Source organism: Physeter macrocephalus, chromosome 13 (genome assembly GCF_002837175.3).
Source record: "Physeter macrocephalus isolate SW-GA chromosome 13, ASM283717v5, whole genome shotgun sequence".
Taxonomy (NCBI): Eukaryota; Metazoa; Chordata; class Mammalia; order Artiodactyla; family Physeteridae; genus Physeter; species Physeter macrocephalus.
This window is the reverse complement of record NC_041226.1, coordinates 67,266,314-67,290,185: the sequence shown is the minus strand read 5'-3', so window position 1 is coordinate 67,290,185 and position 23,872 is coordinate 67,266,314. Positions and strand designations below refer to the sequence as shown.

At 41.3% G+C, this 23,872-nt stretch overlaps 2 protein-coding genes across 4 annotated transcripts in view; one reads left to right on the top strand and one right to left on the bottom strand.

Annotated features, from left to right (window-relative positions):
- UGGT2 (UDP-glucose glycoprotein glucosyltransferase 2) overlaps positions 1 to 10,140 on the top strand; it is a 167,372-nt gene extending 157,232 nt beyond the window's left edge. For both annotated transcript variants that reach the window (XM_055089472.1, XM_007106999.4), the window contains 2 exons: positions 3,832 to 3,958; positions 9,640 to 10,140. In XM_055089472.1, the coding sequence (XP_054945447.1) occupies positions 3,832 to 3,958; positions 9,640 to 9,662 (150 nt within the window). In that variant the 3' untranslated portion in view covers positions 9,663 to 10,140. The remainder of the gene's footprint in view (positions 1 to 3,831; positions 3,959 to 9,639) is intronic.
- A 4,425-nt stretch (positions 10,141 to 14,565) lies between these two features.
- DNAJC3 (DnaJ heat shock protein family (Hsp40) member C3) overlaps positions 14,566 to 23,872 on the bottom strand; it is an 88,301-nt gene continuing 78,994 nt past the window's right edge. Inside the window, exons 10-12 of one of the 2 annotated variants that reach the window (XM_055089693.1) lie at positions 21,974 to 22,106; positions 20,926 to 21,074; positions 14,566 to 17,162 (exon numbers count right to left, since the gene is read on the bottom strand). In XM_055089693.1, the coding sequence (XP_054945668.1) occupies positions 17,119 to 17,162; positions 20,926 to 21,074; positions 21,974 to 22,106 (326 nt within the window). In that variant the 3' untranslated portion in view covers positions 14,566 to 17,118. Of the gene's footprint in view, positions 17,163 to 18,220; positions 19,186 to 20,925; positions 21,075 to 21,973; positions 22,107 to 23,872 lie in introns of those variants that run through there. The other variant, XM_024123157.3, reaches the window with a different exon arrangement.

Genomic DNA, 23,872 nt, shown 5'->3' with positions numbered 1-23,872 from the left:
ATGAGCTGGCTGAAATGTTTATGGATTAGCTGTCATCTTAACATGTCATCAGTTTAGCCTGCCAAATAAAGACAACCAAAATAACTCTGTCTAGTTAAATTATCCTATACATGTCTGTTTTTCTTCATTATTTTTGAGAAGTTTTTTTCTTAGATTTTCATTTTAAGCAGTTTATGCTACACAGTTTAAATCTAGACATGAGATATTTTAAACTAACATTTATTATCCAGCTGTCTAGACATTATATTCCAATACTATATATTATCTTTAATAGTACAAGATATTATTCTTTTTCTGACCATATTGTTTTTATGTGCTAAAAGTATAGAATAATTGTTTACAAGATCTTCACTGAAGAACAGACTGTCAAAATATTAGAATTCATAGTTTTGAACAAAATAAGACAGGGCAATAAAATATAGGGATGTTTTTCCAGATATGTATAGAAAGGTATAGAAAGAAAGTAGCATGCCAAAATATTAGATTGCAATCATAGGGGATAGAATGTAGCAGAAACAAGATGGCATTGGTAAGAAGAAAGCGAGGGAAATTTCTAAAGAGAGGTCAAGAGCATTACTGAACGTAACGTAAAATGTTAAGGTTATGTTGTATAAGGTGGTGACTCATATGTTAGTGACATAAGGTCTCCTTGGGATCTTTAGTACTTAAATTAACTTGAGCTACTCTAACAAATTTCCATGGTTTCACATACACCCAGGTTCAGACCTAAGTGGGTGTCCTATCAGTGAGTACCTTCCCTGTACATCATGACTCAGGGACCAGTCTCCATCCATCTTGTGGCTTCTTCGTCCTCTAGGGTCCTGTCATCATCTGTGTCCATCTGGAGCTGATCCATCCAGTATGGCAGCCACATGCCACATGCAGCCATAGAGTACTTAAAATGTTGCCAGTGTAAATTGAGACGTGCCGTAAGGTGTAAAACACATCGGATTTTGAAGACTCAGTACAATGAAAAGAATGTAAAAATATCTCATTACTAATTTTTATATTGATTACATTTTGACTGATAACATTTTAGAAATATTGGGTTAAATAAAATATAGTATTAAAACTTATTTCACCTGTTCCTTTTACATTTTTATATGTGGCTGCTAGAAAATGTAAAGGTGCTTGTGTGGTTTCCATCATATTTCTATTGGATAGTGTTGATCTGGAGGGAAAGGAGAACGGAGTGTGGAGAATACATCCTGATCCTAAAGGCCTTGGCCCCATGGTTGTAAGAGGAGCTAAGGATCGTCATTCCTCGATGGGCAGCCACTTCCTAGCAATAGGTCTACATAGAAGAAGAAGGATGGGTGACAAATTTTGGTGGACAACATCGTCTCTCCCACAGAAACATTTAAAATAAAAATGGAAGAACACGCTATTTTTGGTCATCTTCTTGGGGAAAAAGTTAACAAGAAAAATCCCAAGGAAATGGCCTAATGGAGAGGAAAAAGCATGATTCCTGGTATTGAAGGAGAGGATGAGAGTGTTTGTGAATGTCATGATACTATCTCAACTCCCTTTCAATCAAGGTTTCTCAACTGGGGCATTATTTACATCTGGGACCAAGTAATGCCCTGTTGTGGAGGCGGACCTGGGCGCTGTACAGGAGGGTGTTTAGCAGCATCCCTGGCCTCCACCCACTAAGTGGCCGTAGCACCCCCCCCCGCCCCCCGTTACGGCAATCAGAAATACCTCCAGGCCTGTCCACAGCTCCCCTGTGGGGCGTGGTCACCCCACTTAAGCACCACTGATAGAGATTGTAGCAGGGGGAAATTGTAGCATAAACTAAGGACAAACATAGTATTTTTGTTTTAATAGTTTCTGACATAGTTAGAAAATAGTTCCATTGTCTTCTTTATAGAACACATTGCCTGTGAAATTAATTTCTACAAAGAAAATCCTGTTTTCCAGTTACTTCAGAAATATATTACTTTAGAAAGAAATCGACAATGCAATGAACTGAAAATGTTGGATGAGGAAGGGATTAAGACAGCAGGCTCGGGCTTCTCTGGTGGCGCAGTCGTTAAGAATCCGCCTGCCAGTGCATGGGACACAGGTTCGAGCCCTGGTCCGGGAAGATCCCACATGTCGCGGAGCAACTAAGCCCGTGCACCACAACTACTGAAACTGTGTTCTGGAGCCCGCGAGCCACAACTACTGAGCCCGCAAGCCACAACTTCTGAGCCTGCGCTCTAGAGCCCACGAGCCACAACTTCTGAGCCCGCGAGCCACAACTACTGAAGCCCACGCGCCTAGAGCCCGTGCTCCGCAACAAGAGAAACCACCGCGATGAGAAGCCCACGCACCGCAACAAAAACCCAACGCAGCCATAAATAAATAAATAAGACAACAGGCTCATGGTTCATAACTTAGCTCTCCCATAAGGCATGAAGGATGAAGGGGAAAGCAAGTTGGGGCAACTATAAGAAAATGCTGCGTAGAAGTGAGCTTCAGGACACATTCTTTGTTAATGCTTCGTGTAGAGCAGACAGGATGCTTGTGTAACTTTGTGAAGTTTATGCTCCTCCTGTAGTCTTTCCTGTCTCAGTCAACGGCATCTCCATTCTTTACGGTGCTCAAGCCAAAGACACTAGGGTCATATTTGATGCCTCTCTTTTCTCACAATTCACATCCAGCCCATGAGCAAGTCTTGTCAGCGGTACCTTCAAATACATCCAGAGTCAGAACCTTCTTAAACTCCTCCTCTACTTTTTGCCTTTTAACCTTGATTTAATTTCCCAAGAAACTCTATAATAGGACCAACTGCTAATTAAAATTGATCAAATATTAGAGGAACTTAGGAGATGATCTTGTTTTAATTTCGTCCTTTGCAGATGAAAAAACCTAAGATTCTGCCACTGCCCACACCCCCGCCGCCACACACACACAGTTTAGTGACTAGGTCTTACTACCAGTAAGTGTGGACCGTGCAAGCCTTACTACCAGTAAGTGTGGACCGTGCAAGCCTTACTACCAGTAAGTGTGGACCGTCCAAGCCTTACTACCAGTAAGTGTGGACCGTCCAAGCCTTACTACCAGTAAGTGTGGACCGTCCAAGCCTTACTACCAGTAAGTGTGGACCGTCCAAGCCTTACTACCAGTAAGTGTGGACCGTCCAAGTCTTACTACTAGTAAAAATTGGAACCATGAGGACTGAGGATCCAAGTCCATTGTTTTTCCACTGGGCCTATTAAGCAGGCTAGTTAAATATTTTTAAGGTGTGGAGATTTATGAGCCACTCTGAATTTCACAACTGTCAGTATTTTGACAAATGAGTTCCAGTTAACTGATTTTTAATATCATAACTGCTAATGAGAACAGAGGCATGTGAAAGAGGATGAATGCTTTTGCCAAAGAAACTCAAGACGTTTCTAAAGGCTGATAAATAGTTCTGTGTATGGAAAACATGAAGTATATAAAACCAGGTTTTAGTCTGAAGAAAAGGCAATCAAATATTTATTAATATAGTCTTCTATGTTCTTTTACAGGATGGTCATATAATTGGATGTTTTGTGCAAACATTTTACAGAATTGTTTGACAGACTTCTTATGAACCATCCAAAAGTCTTTAAACAATTTTTGTTTAAAGTTCTGATTGAGGTGTTTGCATTAAACACTGCTTATATAAACTATGATTTGTCATTTCACTTGATCCTTTCTCTATTCAACTAATTCCGGTATTTCAAGTACTTAGTACCTAGGGCCCTGCTTTTTATAAAATGCATTTTGTTTGCTCTAGTGACATAGCAGTGGCCTCAAGTATTTCCTTTATGTTTCCTCGAACATGGTTTTTTATTAACAAAGCTTTATTTAAACTTTCAGTGCAATAACCCCAAAACAAAAGAACCTAAACTAAAAGCTGCTGCCAGGATTGTCCCAGAATGGGTGGAGTATGATACTGAGATACGACAACTAATAGATCACCTTGAAAACAAGAAGAAAAATGCAAGTAAGTTATTCTGCAGTGGTGTATGAACCATATGTTGCATTAAGTGAAATTAGAATAGATTACAGACTCAGTTCTTGTGAAGTTATCAAATGATTAGGTCAGAATTTCCTTACCAAAGTCCGTGACTTGATTACAAATTTCATTTTTATGTGAACTAAACTCACAAATTTAAAACATGGATAGAGAATCTACTCCCCCATGGGTGTAGCTTCAGATCATCACATAGTCAGTGTAGTATTAACCTCCTGACATAATGTAGAGGTGAAGAAAGTAAAAGAAACACTTGTCTTTAAGACACACTGAATTTCCTACATATGAAAATCCAAGCCCTGAGGTTTAATAAAAGGCTTACGTAGCTAACTAAAATATTACCTCCTGTCTCCTAAATTAATCTGGTACATGGTATAGGTTTCCCCATGAAAAGTTGGTTCCTGGATCTTGTAGCCTTAGTCATGACTAGAGGGTGATTTGGATTAATTTGTTTCCATTTCTTAGATTTAAAAAACTGAAAAAAATAAAAAGTAAAATAAAAAACTGAGGAAATATCACGCTGAGGAAATATCCATTGATTCTTAGTTTAATGAGTGTTTTTATCAAAATGGGTTGTATTTTATCAACTGCCTCTTCAAAATTGGAGGTTACTATATGATTTTTTTACTTGGATATATTGGTATGATAAACTGTATTAATAGATTTTCTAATATTGAATCATTTTTCCTAATATTGAATCATCCTTGTATTCCTAGAATAAGTTCTACTTGGTCATGACCTATTATTCCTTTTTTTTCCATTTTTTAAATGAGATACAGTCGACATATAACACTATATTAGCTTCAGGTGTACAACATAATGATTTGATACTTGTAAATATTGCAAAATAATCACCACAGTAAGGTTAATTAACATTCATTACCATACATAGATAAGAAGTTTTTTTCTTGTGATAAGAACTTTTAAGATCTCTCTTAGCAACTTTCAAGTATACTAGACAGTATTATTAACTTCAGTCACTACGCTGTACATTACATCCCTATGACTAATTTATTTTATAACTGGAAGTTGGTGCCTTTTAACCCCCTTCACCCATTTCATCCATCCCCCATCCCCACCTCTGGCAACCACCAACCTGTTCTCTGTTGCTGTTAGCTTGGTTGGTTGCTTTTGTTTTTGTTTTTAGGTTCCACGTAAAAGTGAGATCTTATGGCATTTGTCTTTCTTTGTGTGACTTAATTCCCTTAGTGTAATACTCTCAAGGTCCATCTATGGTATCACATATGACAGGACTTCCTTCTTTTTTATGGCTGAATGTTTTATGGCTGAATTTCAGTGTGTTTGTGTGTGTGTGTATACCACACTTTCTTCATTCATTTACTGATGGATGCTTAGGTTGCTTCCATATCTTGGCTATTGTAAATAATGCTGCAGTGAACATGGAAGTACATATATCTTTTTGAATTGGGGTTTTTTCTGTTTGTTTTCTTCAGGTAAATACTCAAAAGTGCAATTGCTGGATCATATGGCAGTTCAATTTTTAATTTTGTGAGGAACCATCACATTGATTTCCATAGTGGCTGCACCAATTTACATTTCCACCCACAGTGTACAAGGGTTCCCTTTTATCCACATTCCTTGCCAACACTTATGTTATTTTTTGTCTTTTTGATAGTAGGCGTTCTAACAGGTATGAGGTGGTATCTTGTGGTTTTGATTTGCATTTCCCTAATTATTAGTGACATTGGAACCTTTTCATGTACCTGTTGGCTATCTGTATATTTTCTTTAGAAAAATATCTATTCAGATCCTTTGCCCAGTTTTTAATCAGATTGTTTGTTTTTCTGCTGTTGAGTTTTAGGAGTTCTATATAAATTTTGGATAATAACCCCTTAACAGATATATAATTTACAAATATTTTCTACCCTTTCATAGGTTGCCTTTTTATGTTTTGGTGGTTTCCCTTGCTGTGCAGCTTTTTAATTTGATGTAATCCCATTTATTTACTTTAGCCTTTGTTGCCTTTGCTTTTGATGTCAAATCCAAAAAATCATTGCCTAGACCAGTGTCAGGGAGGTCATCACCTATGTTTTCTTCTAGGAGTTTTATGGTTTCAGGTCTTCTGTTCAAATTTTTAATCCATTTTGAGTTAATTTTTGTACTTGGTGGAAGACAGCAGTCAAGTTTTATTCTTTTGCATGTGGCTGTACAGTTTTCTCAGCACCATTTATTGAAGAAACTGTCCTTTTCCCATTGCATGTTCTTGGCTCCTTTGTCATAAACTAATATATATATATATATATATATATATATATATAATATGTTTATATATATATATATATATATATGTTTATTTCTGGGCTCCCTATTCTGTTCCATTGATCTATTTGTCTCTTTTTATGCCAGTACCATACTGCTTTGATTACTGTGATATAGCTTGAAATGAGGATTTGTGATGCCTCCAGCTTTGTTCTTCTTTCTCAAGATTGCTTTAGCCATTCAGCTTTTTGTGGTTCCATACAAATTTTAGGATTCTGTGTTCTATATCTGTGAAAAATATCATTGGAATTTTGATAGGGATTGTATTGAATCTGTAGATTGCTTTGAGTAATATGGACATTTTAATAATATTGATTCTTCAAACCCACAAGGGCAGACTATCTTTCCATTTATTTTTGTGTCTTCAGTTTCTTTCATCAGTGTCTTACAGTTTTCAGTGTATAGGTCTTTCACCCACTTGGTTAAATATATTTCTTCTTGGTTAAATTGGTCTTAATGCAATTGTAAATGGGATTGTTTCCTTAATTTCTTTCTCTGATACCTAGCTGTTAGTGTATAAAAATACAACAGATTTCTGTACATTGATTTTGTATCCTGCAACTTTACTGAATTTGTTTCCTAGTTCTACATTTTTGGTGGAGTCTAGGTTTTTCTGTATATAATATCATATATCTCATCGGCAAATAGTGACAGTTTTACTTCTTCTTCTCCCATTTGAATGCTTTTTTATTTCTTTTTCTTGCCTAATTGCTCTGGCTAGGACTTTCAATACTATGTTGAATAAAAGGGGTGAGAGTGGACATCCTTGCCTTTTTACTGATCTCAGAGGAAAAGCTCTCTGCTTTAAGTATGATGTTATCCGTGGGTTTGTCATATATGGCCTTTATTATGTTGAGGTATGTTTCATCTGTACCTACTTTGTGGAGAGTTTTTATCATAAACGGATGTTGAATTTTGTCAAACACTTTTTCTGCATCTATTGAGATGATCATATGATGTGTGTCCTTCATTTTGTTAATGTGGCGTATCACATTGATTGATTTGTGGATGTTGAACCATCCTTGCATCCCTGGGATAAATCCCACTTGATCATGGTGGATGTTTCTTTCAATGTATTGTTGAATTTGGTTTGCTAATACTTTGTTGAGAATTTTTGCATCTGTGTTCATCAGGGATATTGGCGTGTAATTTAATTTTCTCAGGGTGTCATTGTCTGATTTTGTTATCAGGGTAATACTGGCCTTGTAAAATGAGTTTGGGAGTGTTCCCACCCCATACAGTTTTTGGAAGAGCTTGAGAAGGATTAGTATTAATTCTTCTTTAAATGTTTAGTAGAATTCACCAGTGAAGCCATCTCATCCTGGGCTTTTGTTTATTGGGAGGTTTTTGATTACTGATTCAGTCTCCTTACTAGTAATTGGTCTGTCCATTTCTTTTTGGTTCTTCAGTTTGTTGGCATGTAATTGATCATAGTAGTCTCTTATGATCTTTGCATTTCTGTTTTTAATATTTTATTTTTATATTCCCTAATCTTCCCTCTGTGTTCTGGGAAACTTTTTTACTTTATCTTCAATCCTTCTATTGATCTTTCTTTTTAAGAGGGCAATCACATTTTTTTTAACGTCTTTATTGGAGTATACTTGCTTTACAATGGTGTGTTAGTTTCTGCTTTAAAACAAAGTGAATCAGCTATACATATACCTATATCCCCATATCTCCTCCCTCTTGGGTCTCCCTCCCACCCTCCCTATCCCACCCCTCTAGGTGGTCACAAGCACCGAGCTGATCTCCCTGTGCTATGCGGCTGCTTCTAAGAGGGCAGTCACATTTTAATTTCCAGCGAATCTTTCTTTTCCCTGCTTGTTTTCTTTTAATTTCAATTTGTTCTTGTTCTGTGGCTTTATTGACTTTTCAGATATCTCTGGAAAACATTAGTTATAATTATTTTAAGAGTCTCTTTGGTTCTCTTGGTTCTCTTGGTTTCCTTTGGTTGAATCATTTGTGTGTTCATCTTGGTCCTTTTTTCTTTTACTGTTGATTATCTTCAAACGCCTGGAGATTCTTGGCTGTTAGTGTACATTTAAGAGTAAAAAATGAGATTAATCAGTATACATAGCTGGCTTGAGTTTCCTCTGTGATGGTGTAAATGGTGTGTTTCTCCAGTAGGCTTCTTCTCTGAACGGGGTGGGTTAATTGGTAACTTTAGGTATATTAGCACGGTGTAGAACTGGCAGGCTTCTCTCTAGATCTGTGGGCCTGGAACAGAATAAGCCCATCCCACACAGCACCCTGGCCAAAAGTTACAAAGAGGGGACTTCACTCAAGAGCATCAATACCTATACAAAAATCTCTCTCTCTCTCTCTCGCTTTCTTTCTCTCTATCTTTCTCTTAATAAACTGTTCTATTTTTAGCCTTTTACTTTTTATCTTGGAATAAACACCAGGCTGTCAGTTTCTTTCTGCAGTGCAAAAGAAGGAACGAGAGTGGAGAGCTGACGTGCACAGATTTTCCATACAGTCCTTCAGTTAATTGCTTCACTGGGTGATGTACTCCCCACCAGTGTTTTCTGTTAGGAGGCTTTCCCAGGCTTCTCTGTCAAGGAAATCAACTCATCATCTCAGCTGTGTATTCTGTTTTCCGCGTTTAGAAATTCGTTGATAACTCTGCTCCAGTGTTGTCTCATAACCACCTCTCCCATTGTCTCTATTGCTATTCCCTTTTCTATTTCTTATCTTTCCAGTGGAGTTTAGTGGAGAGATATAGTCTGCCATCTTGAATTATGGAACAGGATCCATTGAAAATGTATATTAATTAATTTCTGCCTAAAAATATCATTTTGAATTTTCAGTGTTCTTAAATCAGTATGTGACAGCTCAGTGATGCAGAAGGTGAAGAAACCATTTTGATCTCTAAGGGTCTTCACTAGTACTGATTCTCACATTTGTATAATATTTGTGTCTGTGTTTGAATGCTCTGTCCTCCCATCTTAGATGAGGACCATATATGTCTTCTGTTTTTTGTTGTTCCATTACATTAATAACAGGATACTTTGTACATGGTGAGTAATCTGTTAGTACTGTTCAAGGCCTCTATTGCCAGGCAGGGTGCTAGGTCCTGAAGGTAACAAAGATAAATAAGGTGTGGTCCTTGTTCTCATAGACTCATGGGAACTCGCTTCTAGGTGGGTAAAGAGGCAAGTAGTTATGATACAATGTAATAGATACCATAACATACAAAGAGCTGTTCTTATGGCACATAGTGAAGCAAGCAGGTAGGTACTAGACTAACAAACAAGAGGATCCTCAGGGAGCACCTATGCTTTTTATTATATTAATTCATACCTCAGTCAGGTTTAAGCTAATGTGATGTTTGAGATTTCAGGAGCTAAATAAACTTTCCTCCCCTACAGTTTTGACACATGATGAACTCTAGCACGGGCCTGTGTAAGAAGATGAGACAGTATGACAAGAAATCTGCCACCTGCTGGGGAAATGTGGAACTACTGCTAAGACTTTTGAAAGTTTCATTAAGGATCAGTGACATATTCTTCAATTTAAATTAATTATTTAAAAATGCATGTGTTTAATGTATTGAATAAGTTTACGTTATATAAGAAATGACCATTGAGTATTTAAAACTAGATTGTTCCTCTTTCCTGATTGCTTAAAACACTGTGTTTTCACCAGTTAAAGTAATAATTTTGCCAGATAACCAAGTAGAAGAACATATCTGACTAGCTCGTCTTCATGGGGAATTAGCAAACCATCTACATGTTTGGATATTCCAGCTCTATGTGCATCCATATTTCTTCATTCAAAAGATGCTTTTAAATTAGGGAAATCTATTTTGTGTTTTTTTCTTCTGAGAAAAAGATAACTCGTGGTTATCTCCAAATAATTTTTTTTTAAAGTAAGCCCATTTATACCTTAACTGTTGTTTTAAAATGGAAGTAGTGTCACACTGTAATTATTTATTTTGTTTATCTTAAACCATATGATGTTTTAATCCTATGCAGTATTTGTATTTTTTAATGTTTCTAATTTTTATTTCATAAAATGATATTCATGGGCTTATGGGGTATATATGTATTCTTTTAAAAAAAGAACTGGCTAGTTTTATAGAAACTTAGTTAAGAGTATAAACAGTTTGTTTTCCTGTTTTATATTAATAATAGATGAATAGGAATAGTAAATGTTCAAAAACTATCTAACTATTCTAGAATCATAGGATCTTGGGACTGGAGAAGACCTCAATGTCATTTGGACCCTGTCCCCTGAAGAAGCTGATGGAATAGGGCTGAGGTGAGCGTGGGAAATCATGGTTGTCTAAGAAGCTCTCCAGATGACTCCGGTGATAAGTGAGGTTTGAGGAACAGCCCCCCTTACAAGGCCCTGCCAGGTGGACCCTCAAGCCATCTTGGAACCTTCCAGGGCCACATGGAACTGTCTGCCTCTGGAGGCTAGCTGGTCCATCTTTGGGCAGCTGCGTACAGAGTTCCACAGTGAGCCCGGAGGTGTCTACTGGCAGAGTCTCCACTCTTGCTCTTTGAGCTCTTCTGAACGAATCTAATCCTTCTCTATCGGATGGCACAGCCCATAGTGTATTTGAAAATAACTACTTTGCCCCAGCAGCTTCATTCTTCCTAATAAGCGATCACAAGACCTCTCCCTCTCCCTGTAACCTTCCCTTTGTTACTCGTTTGGGTTTGGCTGTGATAAAATGGAGTGTTCCAGGTTTGGCCTGGAATGGAAGTAGATTATTCCTGTGGGTTCCAAGGGTCCTAAGGGACACTGTCAAAGGCTTGAGTGGTAACTTGGCCTGGGGTGAAGACCCCAGTTCCATGGGGTCTCCGGCTCACTCCTGTTTGGAGTCAGGGCTTGGTGAGAGGTAAGAGTCTCTGTAAGCTTCTAGCTTAGGCCAGATGCTCCAACCCAGCTACCTCAGGTCTGCTGTGGTGCTTTAGGCAGAAGCCCCAGCTGATTGTGAGATGGCACTTCACTAGGTAATGGCACCTGATTTCCACACTTATTACTAGCTGCCGTCTCCAATATGCTAGATTCTGTACTTCATAGAATATAAGCTAAAATTGCAGACTAATGTAGTTTGTAGCTTGTGATTTGAATGGCTAAATTTACATGTCTCATTTCCAGGTGAATGATAGCTTATATCTAAAAATCCAGACTTTTAAGTATTTCTTTACAGGGAGATTCTTTTACACGTCAAGTGCATGTAGAGCGCAGCGCCATGCAGAGCTCTCCCCTCCTCGGGGACGCGCTAGGGGAAGTGAACCGCAGCCCATCTTGGAGCGCAGGGCGGCACTCGCAGAGAAGGCCACCAGCTCCGCTGCCCTGAGGGTGCTGGAAGGTAGCCCGAGGCCTTCCACCTACATTCCTGATCCCGAATTCTGGTGTTCAGGTGCAGGCCCTATGGCAAGTTTTAACAAAAATCAAATCCTAGGAGAGAGCAAAGACAAACGGTATTTCCCATTTTGAGAAGTTACAGTCCAATTCTCCTTCCTCCTTCTCAGAGGAAAGTCGGAACACAGCATATCTGAGAATTAGGAGATTTTGAGTTTTAACCATGAAAAGACATTTAAGTTTGGGGTATAAGTTTTGGTATAAGGTAAACCCAGAATATAAGGCCGAAGACAGTCCAAAGTCTTCGTGCCTCCCAGATGCTTCGGTCCAAGGGGTTAGATGTTGGGAGTGCCCGCCCTTCGGCTCCAGGTATCCTCAAGTTCAGGGAACAGCGAAGCTCCTAGACGGGGAGAAGAGAATACTTCCAGGAAGCACCACAGGCCGTCAGCCTGGGCTTACAGACAAAACCAGGCTTTTCTTTAATAGTCAAAATGTAGTTTGACACAAACGGGAGCCCGCCCAAAGCAACGGCTGCTCCTATGGGTCAGGTCCAGCGCCTGGGAGGCGACCAGACAGACAGTTGCTACCACCCAGACGAAGACCCAGATGAATAGTGTTCAAGGCAATAGGTATATGTCAGGTCAGACTATCCTTCAGTAACTAAAGCATGGCTAAGAGGATTTTCTTCTCTGAGATACAGCAGCAAAGAAGTTGGTGGCATTTAACTTCCCACTGGAACACACGAGACTGTTCATCGAAGGGCTCTGACGTATGTCTCAGATCCCTGGTTCAGAGATCAAGCGAAAAGTGCTAACGGGGATCCAGGCTCAGTACCACGAATCTCGCTTCCCAGCCCGTCTTGCCCACTTCTGTTCAGCAGACTTAAGGGGGTCCTTCTTCTTCCAAAGAACCAATTGATTTTAATTTTACTTTCGGTGGCAAAGTGAGGGAGGTGAAGCACAAAGGTTCAGGACTTCGGTGGCGAGCGTGCAAACAGGCACAGCTCTGTGACGGCAGCGCGTGGTCAGCGGTGCCGCCCACCCTGTGACCACTCAAAACATGAGTCGAAGTGTTAGGTAATGGGACAGTGTTCCCCATTTTGCTGTTTATTAGCCCAGCTTATCAAATATAAAATTCTGTCTTCTGAGAAATTCTAGAGTGAAGTCTCTTTACTTAGAACCTACTGTTAACAGCTTCGTTTATAGACTCCAGATTTGGAGAATAATCTTGTCCCCTACAGCTCATGATTACTTGAATTTAAGCGTATTTCACTCGTGATCCTGCCCAGCTATGTAAGGTTTGCATCCTATGTGACTTCACTTGAAAATCAAAGGTTTTGATTACAATTGAAGGGCGAAAAGGTATTCAAATTCTAGAAGACTGGTTCAAAACCAAAAGATTTGAATGACAAAGGCTCCAGGTCGCCCAGGTTTTAAATTTGGGGCAAAGTTAGAGAAGGAGTTATTTTGGTACTAGCCTTGTTGAGTAAGATGAATTGCGAAGTAAACATAACTAATCATACGGTGGAGTATCTAATCTAGTCCAGAGCAACGTGCTCACACTCCCTGATAAACAGAAGTTAGCAAACCCACCACTGGCGTGTAGGCTTTGCTTTGTTTTCCCACAGTCCGCTTCCACCAGAAAAATGTTTCCAGTTTCGTCCGAAGGCCAATTATCTAGGTCTTCCTAACCTGAACAAATCCAACAAGTATTTAAGTACCTACAGTGCGCGAGGCTGTCCTTTTGAAGTTACTAGGCCAGTATAAGTGGCATTCACTAACTAACTATCCAAATGAAAATGCTGGGCAGGGAAAGTGTCAGGAAGGCGTGAGAAAGTGACATTCAGGATGCAAAGTGAAGTAGGAGGAAGCGCACACTGGGCGCAGACTAGCAAGGGGGTAGTTTTGTTCCTTTGAGGACGAGGAGGAGAGGAGGGGGTGGGGAGGTTGGAGCCAGGTGCACAAGGTGACATAGGGGAGTTTGTCAAGTACGTGGAGAGCTTTGGCGATGTGACCCTAAAGTGCAGTGAAGGGCTCTAACATTCATCAGTGTTAATCCAGAATCTCTCCGGGAGTATTTCTATGCCTGCATTGTTTCCTAATAGTTATATTTATTCATAACATCATTCCTGGCTATATCGGGTAAAAGCTCTTGGATAAGGACGAATAGCCTTACTGGGGATCTGATGATGTGATTTTTCTTCATTGCACAGCGACAAAATTCCCCTGGCCTAAGGCCATGTTGTACGGAGCATTCACTGCATGTTGACCTACCAAGAGGAAGAGAAGGTAGCTCGCTTGCACTAAAATCGTGCCACTGCTGAATGAGGTCTTTCCACTTTTATGAGGTTTTAGTAACCTGCAGCAACAAAAGCATAAACACTGCAGGAAATACAACATTGCAACCGGTGGTATGTGTGAAGGAGTATTAACAAAATCCTAAGAAAACTGTAATACAGTAAAGGATTGTTAGAAGAGTTATCCTTCGCTATCTTTAAAGAATCTTTCACAGAAAAATCACATCCATTTAGGGCAACCAGTCTTTTAAAAAATCCATTACATAGATAAATACATACATACACATTTCTATTCTTATAGAAATCTCCTGTAAGAGCAGGGAAACATGCAAATAACACAGACTTAAATCGCCAAGAAATGCTGCAAGCAGTGGTTTCTCCTTCGTGCTTTTTCACAACGTTCAATTCCAGTTTCCTCAGGAAGACCTTGGACTCCTGCCAGTGGCCCTTCCAAATGCAGCTGCTCGGTCCCTCGTGATATTAGAACTGGAGGAGATGCTTCTCCCAGTAGACTGCCCTTGGTGAAGGTTGGAAATGTATTCAAAACAAGACTGCAACCTCGGAGTTGTCACCTGGAGGCCTCCTTGTTAGAAACTGAATCCTAGTCTAAGGCAGTGACAGATGAGTGTGCATCTCATGCTTCTGTTGATCATCTGTTGATCTCCAAGGAAGGACTGACTCGGTGGATGGAGGTTTGCAGAGTTCAGGGTCTCTGGGGTGTGACCTATATGCCTTAAGATGGAAGTGACTGGATTTCTTGGGCGTGAGGGTAGGAGGGGGAGGGGATCAGGGCTTACAACCCCTGAGGGGCTGGTAGACTCGACTCTCCCCTCCTGTGCTCTCCCCTCCTGTGTGCAGGCAGGCAGCCCTCAGGCCTGTTGCAGGCACTTGCAGTATCTTCAGACGAAGGCTGATTGATGATGTGTTGCTAAGGTAGTTATCATGATTATTAAGAATGTGGAAACTGCTTTCTGGGAAAGTCCTCTAAGTATTCTAGCTGTCCTGTAGTTTTAGGACATGCAGAATACACGAAGAAAGCTCCTTTTCTTTGTAGTTAGAGATCTGACTGAGATAAGCTGCAGTGTCCCCACCACCCCTTCCAGAACTTTAACAGAAATGTGTGTGTTACGATATAAAGGGAAAGTCCTCAGAGCCAACCTAAGTGTTAGATTTTAATGGTACTCAAAGTGAAGAACCGACCACCTGTTAAGGCCTCACTGTCCTAGGACCTGGGGGGGCTGGGTTACGAGACTAATCATTTCTGCTTTTTGCGCTCTTCCTGCAGCTCGTGTCAAGCAGGAGCCCTCTGCCACCTCGGTAGCTGATTACGTGTAAAACAAAGTTGGAAAACAGACTTCTCCAAAAGACTGAAAGCAAAGTACTCATTTGACCATAAATATTTTTATTAAATGTGAAAATACACGGGCATAAAAATAGTACCCATATTTGTAGACATGTCTGAGACCCATTTCAGTTAATGTTCGGTGTTGTTTTTATTAAGACACTAAATCGAGATGGATTAAGTTACTTCGTCTTGTCTCATTCAAACCAACCACAGTAGGAGTAACAGCCTAACTTATCAGACATCTCCAGTTTTTCCCCTCCCCTGTGCTCTGCTTTCCACTGCACGGAAGAGGTTCAACCACAGAGGCATGAAACACAGTCTGTTTACTATACACAAAGCCACGCAGTGGCTAATTTTACTCTTAAATCATTCAGCAAATGAGATCATTAAACAAAACTAATTATCCCCACCTATTAACATCATTTGCAATTACAGAATAAACTCTGCTACTAACAAAAAAGGAATGATCTGATTTAGAATAATTGTCGGGAAATCAGCATTTGCCTTCCTCCTTCCTTTATAAACATGGAAAAGTCAACTACATTCAACGTAGCTGCATGAATTTCTCTAGGTTAACCACTGGTGTGTACTCGATGAAAACTCTGCACAGGGCCTGTCACCGGTGCCCTGTCCCTCTAAGGAGGCACAAGCCTGACTGAGGAGACATTTTTAAGCGTCTTGTGCCCTTTTTTCATGGTAAATGTCACATACAGCTTCTGACCAATTTCATGCTTTAAAGGTGAAATCTTTCATTTTCCACCATGAATAGAAAATGGTGCCAACTGAAAACTGCGATTATTTTAGCTTTTTTCCTTCCAACTTGGTTATCAGTAGTATTTTTCTCTTAAGCTGTGGGTAGTTTTTACATTCCATTATCAGAGTCCCCAAAAGTTCTGCTTTCATACTGATACTTAAACTTTTAATACTGCCTAAAGAGAAAAATGTTTTAAAATTAGTATTGTTATATCCAATTCACATTAGTCAACTATTGAAGTCGTTTTCCAGTTTTCATTTATCCATGTTAAGAAAGCACGAACTTTCAGAAGTGGGCGTTAATTTATCCTCTCTTTTTAGAACTTTTTCAGGTTTACGGGCTGATGTGTTGAATACTTGTTGCTGTGGAAAAATACCCATTTACAGGCCAGCGATACTTCACTTCCGGTGCTCACTGAAAAGGGAGGGAGGAGTTTAACGGGGAGCGTCATAGAGCCAAGGCTGGGAGCCCCGCTCATCTGGCTTTTCCAGAGAGCGCCGCACCGGTTACCCGGCGCCTGCGGGAGCGGCGGCGACCTCTGCCGTCAGGCTGCCACTGCCAGGACGGAGGAGTGTCCCTTCACATTCGCAGCGCTCTCCTGCGTCACTGCAAGAAGCGTGGGGTGACCACCTTCCCAATCACGCGGATGCCAGAAGACCGCTGATGACCCTCCCGGCTGGAACTTAAAGGTCGTTATTTTCTTCATTAATTAGCAAAACAACAGAGCCCAGAGAGTTTCTCTTCATGATGTTGGCGCTTGGCTCCATATTTGCTTCTCCCTCTTCACTGAAAACAAGTAACTCTCTGCACATTTCCACCGTGATGACTAAAGTCAGTCTATGGTAAGGCTTTAGGAACAGGATTTATAGTTATTACAGGTGGAGAAAAAAAGTGAAGCAAACAGCCGTCTCGGCGGCGAGGTGGCAGTCGGCGAGGTGACAGGTGCCCAGGACGTGTGGCCCGCCTCCAGCCATCCGGACTCCTTCCGGCTCCTCCTTGCTGGCAGCCTTGCATCGTCTCCTCCGGATAGAACGGCAAGTGGTTTGATATTTCCCTCGTTCTGATTCTGTGTGAAAACTCTTTCTTGTAAAAGTAGGTAGAGGCCATCGCTAGATTTCAGAGAGTTCACAGTGACATCATATACGAAAGAACCAGATTGAAGAAAAAATTGCTGATGTAACTAATGAAGTAACAAGATTAAAGAATAAACAAAAATGAATTTCCCTTGTAAATTATTTTCACACTGACTTGCATTTTGAGACATTAAAACAAAATGAGAGCTGCAAGCTGTTTACTAGTGTTCAAAATGCAATCTTAAGTTTATTGGTAAGAAACAAACTTCTAAATAGATGCAGAAAGCACGTGTTTTGTTCATCTCAACGATATGTTTTGTCTGTTTAAGCAACTTTCTTCCAGGATGACTGTAGAAGAAAACGATTTGTGCTTGGCTGGCCGTTGTGTATGTTAGCAGTCAGGACAGTCCCCGCAACGCAAAAGAAAATGCTTGATTTCCTAAAAACAATATATTAAGCCTATTCTGCTTAAATTGCTTCAGAATGCTCTGAGGCAAAACCAAAAACCTTTCCAGAATGTAATAATTTTTATCTAAAGTAATTCTCAGATTTTAAATGCAGCATCATAATTCCATAAATATTTTGTGTTCTTGATTAAAGTAACACTCATTTTTTTTTTTTTTTAGGGAAAAAATTAGCCAGTATATAAAGACTGAATAGTTCATTTCTCTTAAGAAGAAGGTATCCCAAGAAGAGATGCCATCTTGATAGTGGACATACAGCTGGAGCCGACTAGATCTGTAAACCTGTTTTTTGTTGTTTTGTTGTTTTCTGGCAGAGAACATCCAGAGGCATCAAGGTCTGAAAAAGGGGCAGGCCTGCTATTTAATGCCCACCTCAAAACAGTCCCACACGAGCAGCCACGGGCCAGGTCGGCCAGGACCTAAGAGATACTGTTGGCTGTATTTACTAAAAGTGGGAAACATGGCATTCTGTTTGTTTATATTGACCGAGCGACTTTACATTTCTAAGCCAATCCTGTTACAGGAAATGCTGTTTAACTCACAACTTCAGTTGTTAAAGTATTTCATTCTGCACTACAGCAATATTATTTTAAATACCACTGCTATATTATCTGAACCTATTTTACATATTACTTTTTCGTCTCTTGTGTTTCATTTTAAAAGGGCCAGTAGGATTTACAATTACTTCTATTTCAGTGATTTTCAGTATTCCCCTGCAGGTACTGAACAAAAAAACATACATGCTTAACATCAGTCCAGATCTAACCCTGGGGCTTCCCTGGTGGCGCAGTGGTTGAGAGTCCGCCTGCCAATGCAGGGGACACGGGTTCACGCCCCGGTCCGGGAAGATCCCACATGCTGCGGAGCCTGAGCTCCGCAACGGGAGAGGCCGTGGCAGTGAGAGGCCCGCGTACCGCAAAAAAAAAAAAAAAAAAAATCTAACCCTGGCTCCAGCGACTATCATTCGGTAGCAGGTTTTCTAAAAGACAGGCTCTGCCCACCTTCAATGACAGCCACATTCATGCTCGTAGAGATGGGAAATTTAACATATTTACAAATGACTGGACTGACCAGAATCTAAGCAAAGTTGTCCCTAAGAACATACAGCTCAGAATGTTCATTCCTCTGGGAGAATCCTGACACCACAGCTCCTCCTCATAAATGCAGGCACTGACACGTAAGCAAGGATGTGAAGAAAAGAATTTCCACGTGCTCCAGTGTAGAAAAATACAAACTCTGTGCACCTGTCTCTCTCAGACTCCTTCGTCCAGACGTTCACAGCCGAGACACAGGCTGCTCTGCCAGACACAGAACCGTTCCCCTGCCTCCCTGCCTTCACAAACCCATCAACCTCAAGTCTAAAACGGATAAGAACAGATATTTCCTATGAAAACAACTCTTTGGTCATGGACAAACTGAAGGACTAAAATTTTTTTTTCATTAAGATCCTGGAACAAGGTTTTTTTGTTTTTAATCTTTAAAAAATGAAGAGCAGAAAAACAGTTGGTTTAATTGAAGTGGAATTTAAATCTAAAAGGTCCGCCTGAGCTGAAGGGATTGAACCCTTGCCATGAGTTCCAGCTTCTGTGGAAAGGGTTGCCGCCCCCTCCTTGTTGGCTTTCTGCATCCAGGGGGTCCTCTCCGTCGTCAAACTTCTTCCTCATCTCTGTAAAAGAAACCAGCGAGCTAAGAGCCAGGCGCTGCCTGAGGTGTGGGCTGAGGCGGGGTCTGAGGACCACAGCCCTCGGTTACCGAGACACTCGGGACCGACTGATGCTCAAATCCAGCCCCCCTCTCCCACCCAGATCCCAGACTCGGTTTCAGGAGAAACCAGTCATGGAGAAGGCGGTGAGGTTCAGGGTTGAAAATGGATATTCATGCAAGTTCGGACCCCCTAAATCTTCTCTCCTCACAAGAAGCTACCCAAGGAAATTCTTCTCCGGGAAAGCCGAGGAACTGCAGGGAATGAGACCTCAGAGTCACGCACGCTCTTCTGATCAAACGGCCATGTTCACCGTCCTAACCCCAAGCATCAAGTCAGCCAGGCGAACCTCGTCAACCCATGAAGCGTCTGGGGCCTCAGTATTCAATCTAAACAGAAGGAAGCCTCCCCAGACCTGAGGGAGGAAGGCGCCCTATCGTACAGGCCAGGAGGCCACCTCCACTGCCGTGCCCGTCAGTCCGGAGCGAAGTCCGTGATGAGACAGAGGCCAGTGCAGACACGTGCGAGAAAGGAACACTGCAGGCAGCAGACGAGCAAGCTAATATCCTCAGAGATTAGGAAGAGCTATCATCTTTACAGTAAGGACAGGGGCTGAGAAAAAGGCACAGAGGACAGAAAAGAACTCCTAGTAATCAAGAGTGCAGCTCTCTTCTCATGCATGCTGCTCTGCCCGTAGGCCCCCTGCTCCCCTCAGGGCTCAGCTCCAGAGCGCCTCGCCTGCCCGCTGCACACGCTGAGGGGACAGAGCCATTCACAGGCGTCGACGTGTGCAGAATGAAAGAACAAACAGTATGTATCCTCCTATACTCGTTAAGTGATTCCTCCCTCTCTCACTGGATTATAAATTACTTGAGAACAAACATCATTTACTTTCAATTCCATAGCATAAGTAGTTCAGAAACTTGTGATTTCCTTCTATTTTGTTAAATTTGTCTGTAGCTCGAGTCAAGAGTTTCTGCTGCCACTGACATGAAAAGCCACAAAAAAGCAGTAGGTGGTAGCTTAACATGCAACTCCCCCTGGAAATGTCAAAGCAGTGCTCGGTATTACCTCATTTCTTAAACTGTCTCCCTCTTACTTTCCAGGTCATTTTAGCTTATGGCGAAATCACATTTATATCAACCAGTAAATCGAATGACCATCAGAGTTAGAGCACGATTCCTGGGGAGCCCCTCCCAGAGGGCGGGGCAGGCCCTGGGCTGGCTATTTGCCGCTGTCCCCCCACTGCACATTCCTGCCTGGCAGTCCATATCCTAGTCAAGCTCCTGCAAGTCTGGTATAAACATTCCCATTGATCTGTGAAGCTAGAAGGGACGAACCTAAGAGGATCCCTCTTGTTGTACTTGCATATCACTGGTGAAAAACCTTGAGGCCCGGAAAAGTTCTAGGAACTTATTGAAAGAGAGAGAAGAGTCACTCTCGGGCCTTCTGATTCCACACTTGGTGGCGTCTCCACTGCACCGTGCACATGAGGGTCCCTAGAGTCTGACAAGGGCAGACATGAAAATGGGCGTCAGGGACCATCACCAGCTCCCGAGGTCAGCCCCAGGGGGCCCACCCACCACGCGCCCCACTGTCCACTCCTGACACGGCCTCTAAGACGGGCAAAGGAATAGAGCTAGGAAGTCGCCAGTCACTGACTCGGCCATTTCAAGAGAACAGAAACATTAAAGCAAACAATACCTGGATCGGAGAGGACTTCTTTAGCAGCTGCTATGTCAATGAACTTTTTCTCAGCTTTTTTCTTTTCTTCTTCATTCTGGAAGTTATCTGGGTGCCACTGCAGTGCTAATTTTCGGTAGGCTTTAATGATTTCTTGTTTTTTGGCATTTCTGAAGGGTGGTAAAATTAATTCATAACCGTTAGTTAAGAAGTGTCCAACATACTGCCAGGAGGAGCTAAGAGGGACAGTCAGGAAGATCCCGCTGGCAGATCAGCACCCTGGTTTTCTGAGCACCGCCATCCTAACCGCTGAGCGCCTTCCCCAGCGCTCCCGCCGCCCTCACAGTCACCAGGCTTCCCAGAATGCCTGCTCCCTGATGTCAGAATCTCACCAGGAACAAATGAAAGTACTCCTGAGCTGTACGATTCTCCCTTAAGAAGACTGCATTGATGCATTTTTAAACTTTCTGAATTTCCAAACTATCATGATTCGATTCTTGGCATTAAAAGAGACACTGACTCTTTGAAGCCCACTTTGTATTTTGCTCCTGGGTTAGCGTACTCAAAAAGAACAAAGTTTCAGACTGTTGACTGATTGAAAGACTGACGGTTCCCCTGCTCAGGGAAGGTGGGTCTAATATAAAAGCAGGTATTGAGTAAATTACATTCTCCCTGTGCCTGCAAGTTCATTCTGAAAGTGCCACTTTATTTTTAGGCCTAGAGAAGTTTTCTTTTCCCCAACCCCTCTCCCGCCTGTCCCCACCAAAAGAAAGCTCACTCCCACCTCTTCACCCTTCTTAAAAAATCTAGGCCCAGGACCTATTCATGCCATAGTGTCCTTTCTTTGTCACCAACTACTAATTCTCCATCATTGCATGACTAGTCTCTATCAAAGAAATTTATCTGTAATATATTCAAAACAGCTTTATGATGTTCAAGATTGTTAGGGTTTAATCTATGACTGAAATTACCTAAGAAAAGGAAATGAATCCGAGGGAAAAAAGAGCAACAGTTAGCTTTAAAACAGTTGATTAAAAATAACAATGTGAATTTTAAATTTATAATTCACCTTTTTACTCCCAAGATTTTATAATAATCTCGTTTCTGCGACTGTTTCAGTAGCCTCTGTGCTTTCTCTAGACCTTCTCGAATCTGCTGGTCATTCTCATTGTGTTCCTGAGCAGTTTCATAGTCCTGAATAGCTGTCAAAATATGTTGAAGACAGTGCTGTTAAAAGGAACTAAATGTCCGTGACCTTTACACACCCTGCAAATGTGATACTCAAGTCACCATCCTCAGCCCCTTCCTTCGCCATTACTAAGAGCCTAAGAAGTGGTATCACCTTAATAATTTTGTTCAAAACCACGAAAGGCATAACTAAGGCTGAAACAGGTGGCCTACTGCTCCCGTTCAGTAGAAGCCACACTGCTTGTTTACCTGCCCACCCTCCCACATTACCTTCCCCACAACTGTAAGGTGTCTTAATATCAGCACTTTATGCAAAGCAATGAAGTGCCTGTCGCCCAGGAAAATAAGAGGGCAGCCAAGAAAAGCTTCCTGGGCAGCTGTGGGGCCGCGGCTCAGAGACCTGGAGAAACCGTCAGCAGTCAGAATGACCAGTTAACCCACAGGTTTCAACACAAACTGTTACAAACCTGATTTTTTTTAAAGTATCAATCAAAACAGAAAGACACATACAGTCCTGGTATGGGAAGTCTGGTGACAATTCACATGGCATCTTTCGTATTATTTTAAAAAGTTACAAGACACAAGCCCTCTGGATATGTAACGGCATGCAGAGCAGAGGCCTCTCCTTAGAAGGACCTGCGGGCACACCTGGCCCTTGGCTGACGGCTGGCAAGCCGGGTTTCAGCAGTGCCCCCACCCTTCCCTGATAAGAATGGCTGGCCCGCCTAAGCTGTTTGTATCGACAGTGTGGTTTATGCTAAACATCTTGGTATCACAACCTAGTAAGGAAATACACTTGAAATTTAGTACAAGGGGAAAATGTTTCAATATACTCCATTTTTCTACTTATGCAAACCCTACATTTAAAACATGTTTTCATTCTTAAGTGTTCAGAGTATCCTCCCCAAAGCAGTCTTCTGTCTCCTATCTTTCCTTAAGGTAGATACATTTTTCCCAATACAGGAAAGATATAAAATTATAAGTTGTTTCCTAAAAGTCACATGATTACAGGTAGTTAACTCATCAGAAACTTAATATGGATGATGTAAGACTTCCCATGGACATAAACTAGACAGCTCATTTTTAGTTATATTTTCTCATATTCCACTCTCTAAGGGGGTATCTTCAAAAAAAAAAAAGTAAATGACACCCAATTATGTTCCATATTATATGTCCCATATAACTGAACAGCTGTAAAGATTACAATAAGCCAGAAATATTAAGCTCCTTAATGAATAGTATGTTACATATTAGCCAAATCATTTTCTAGCCTCTGAACCTAAAAGCGCTGATCCTTTCTAAATTCTTTTTCTTCTGTGTACCCCTCACCCAGTTCTTAAGGAGCAGTGCAAACAACCAGGGCAAGATGGCAGACAGCAAGTACAGGAATTTCCTGTCTTCCATCCCACTATCCCACAAAAATGACAAAAAATAAAAACATAACCATGGCAGCCCTGAAAACTACAGCAGACCAGAAATTCTGACAAATTTCTGGAAGAGAGAAGGCAACTAGGATCACATTAATAACGAATAAACCTAATAGAACCACAGTCCAAATATGCACTGAAAGAAGCCCTAGCAGATTTGGAAGCTGTTCTTTTTGGCCAAGGATTCTGAGTTTAGCAAGCAGGAGGAGCTTTAAGGCAATCCTCAGGTTACTTCGCGAGATGACTAAGGAATGGCTGGGCAGCCTCTGCCCCTGTATGTGGAGCAGCTGGCTGCAGCATTAACCCCAAGCAGGGCCCAAGAACTCGGCTCTAAGCAGAATAGAAAAGGCGCA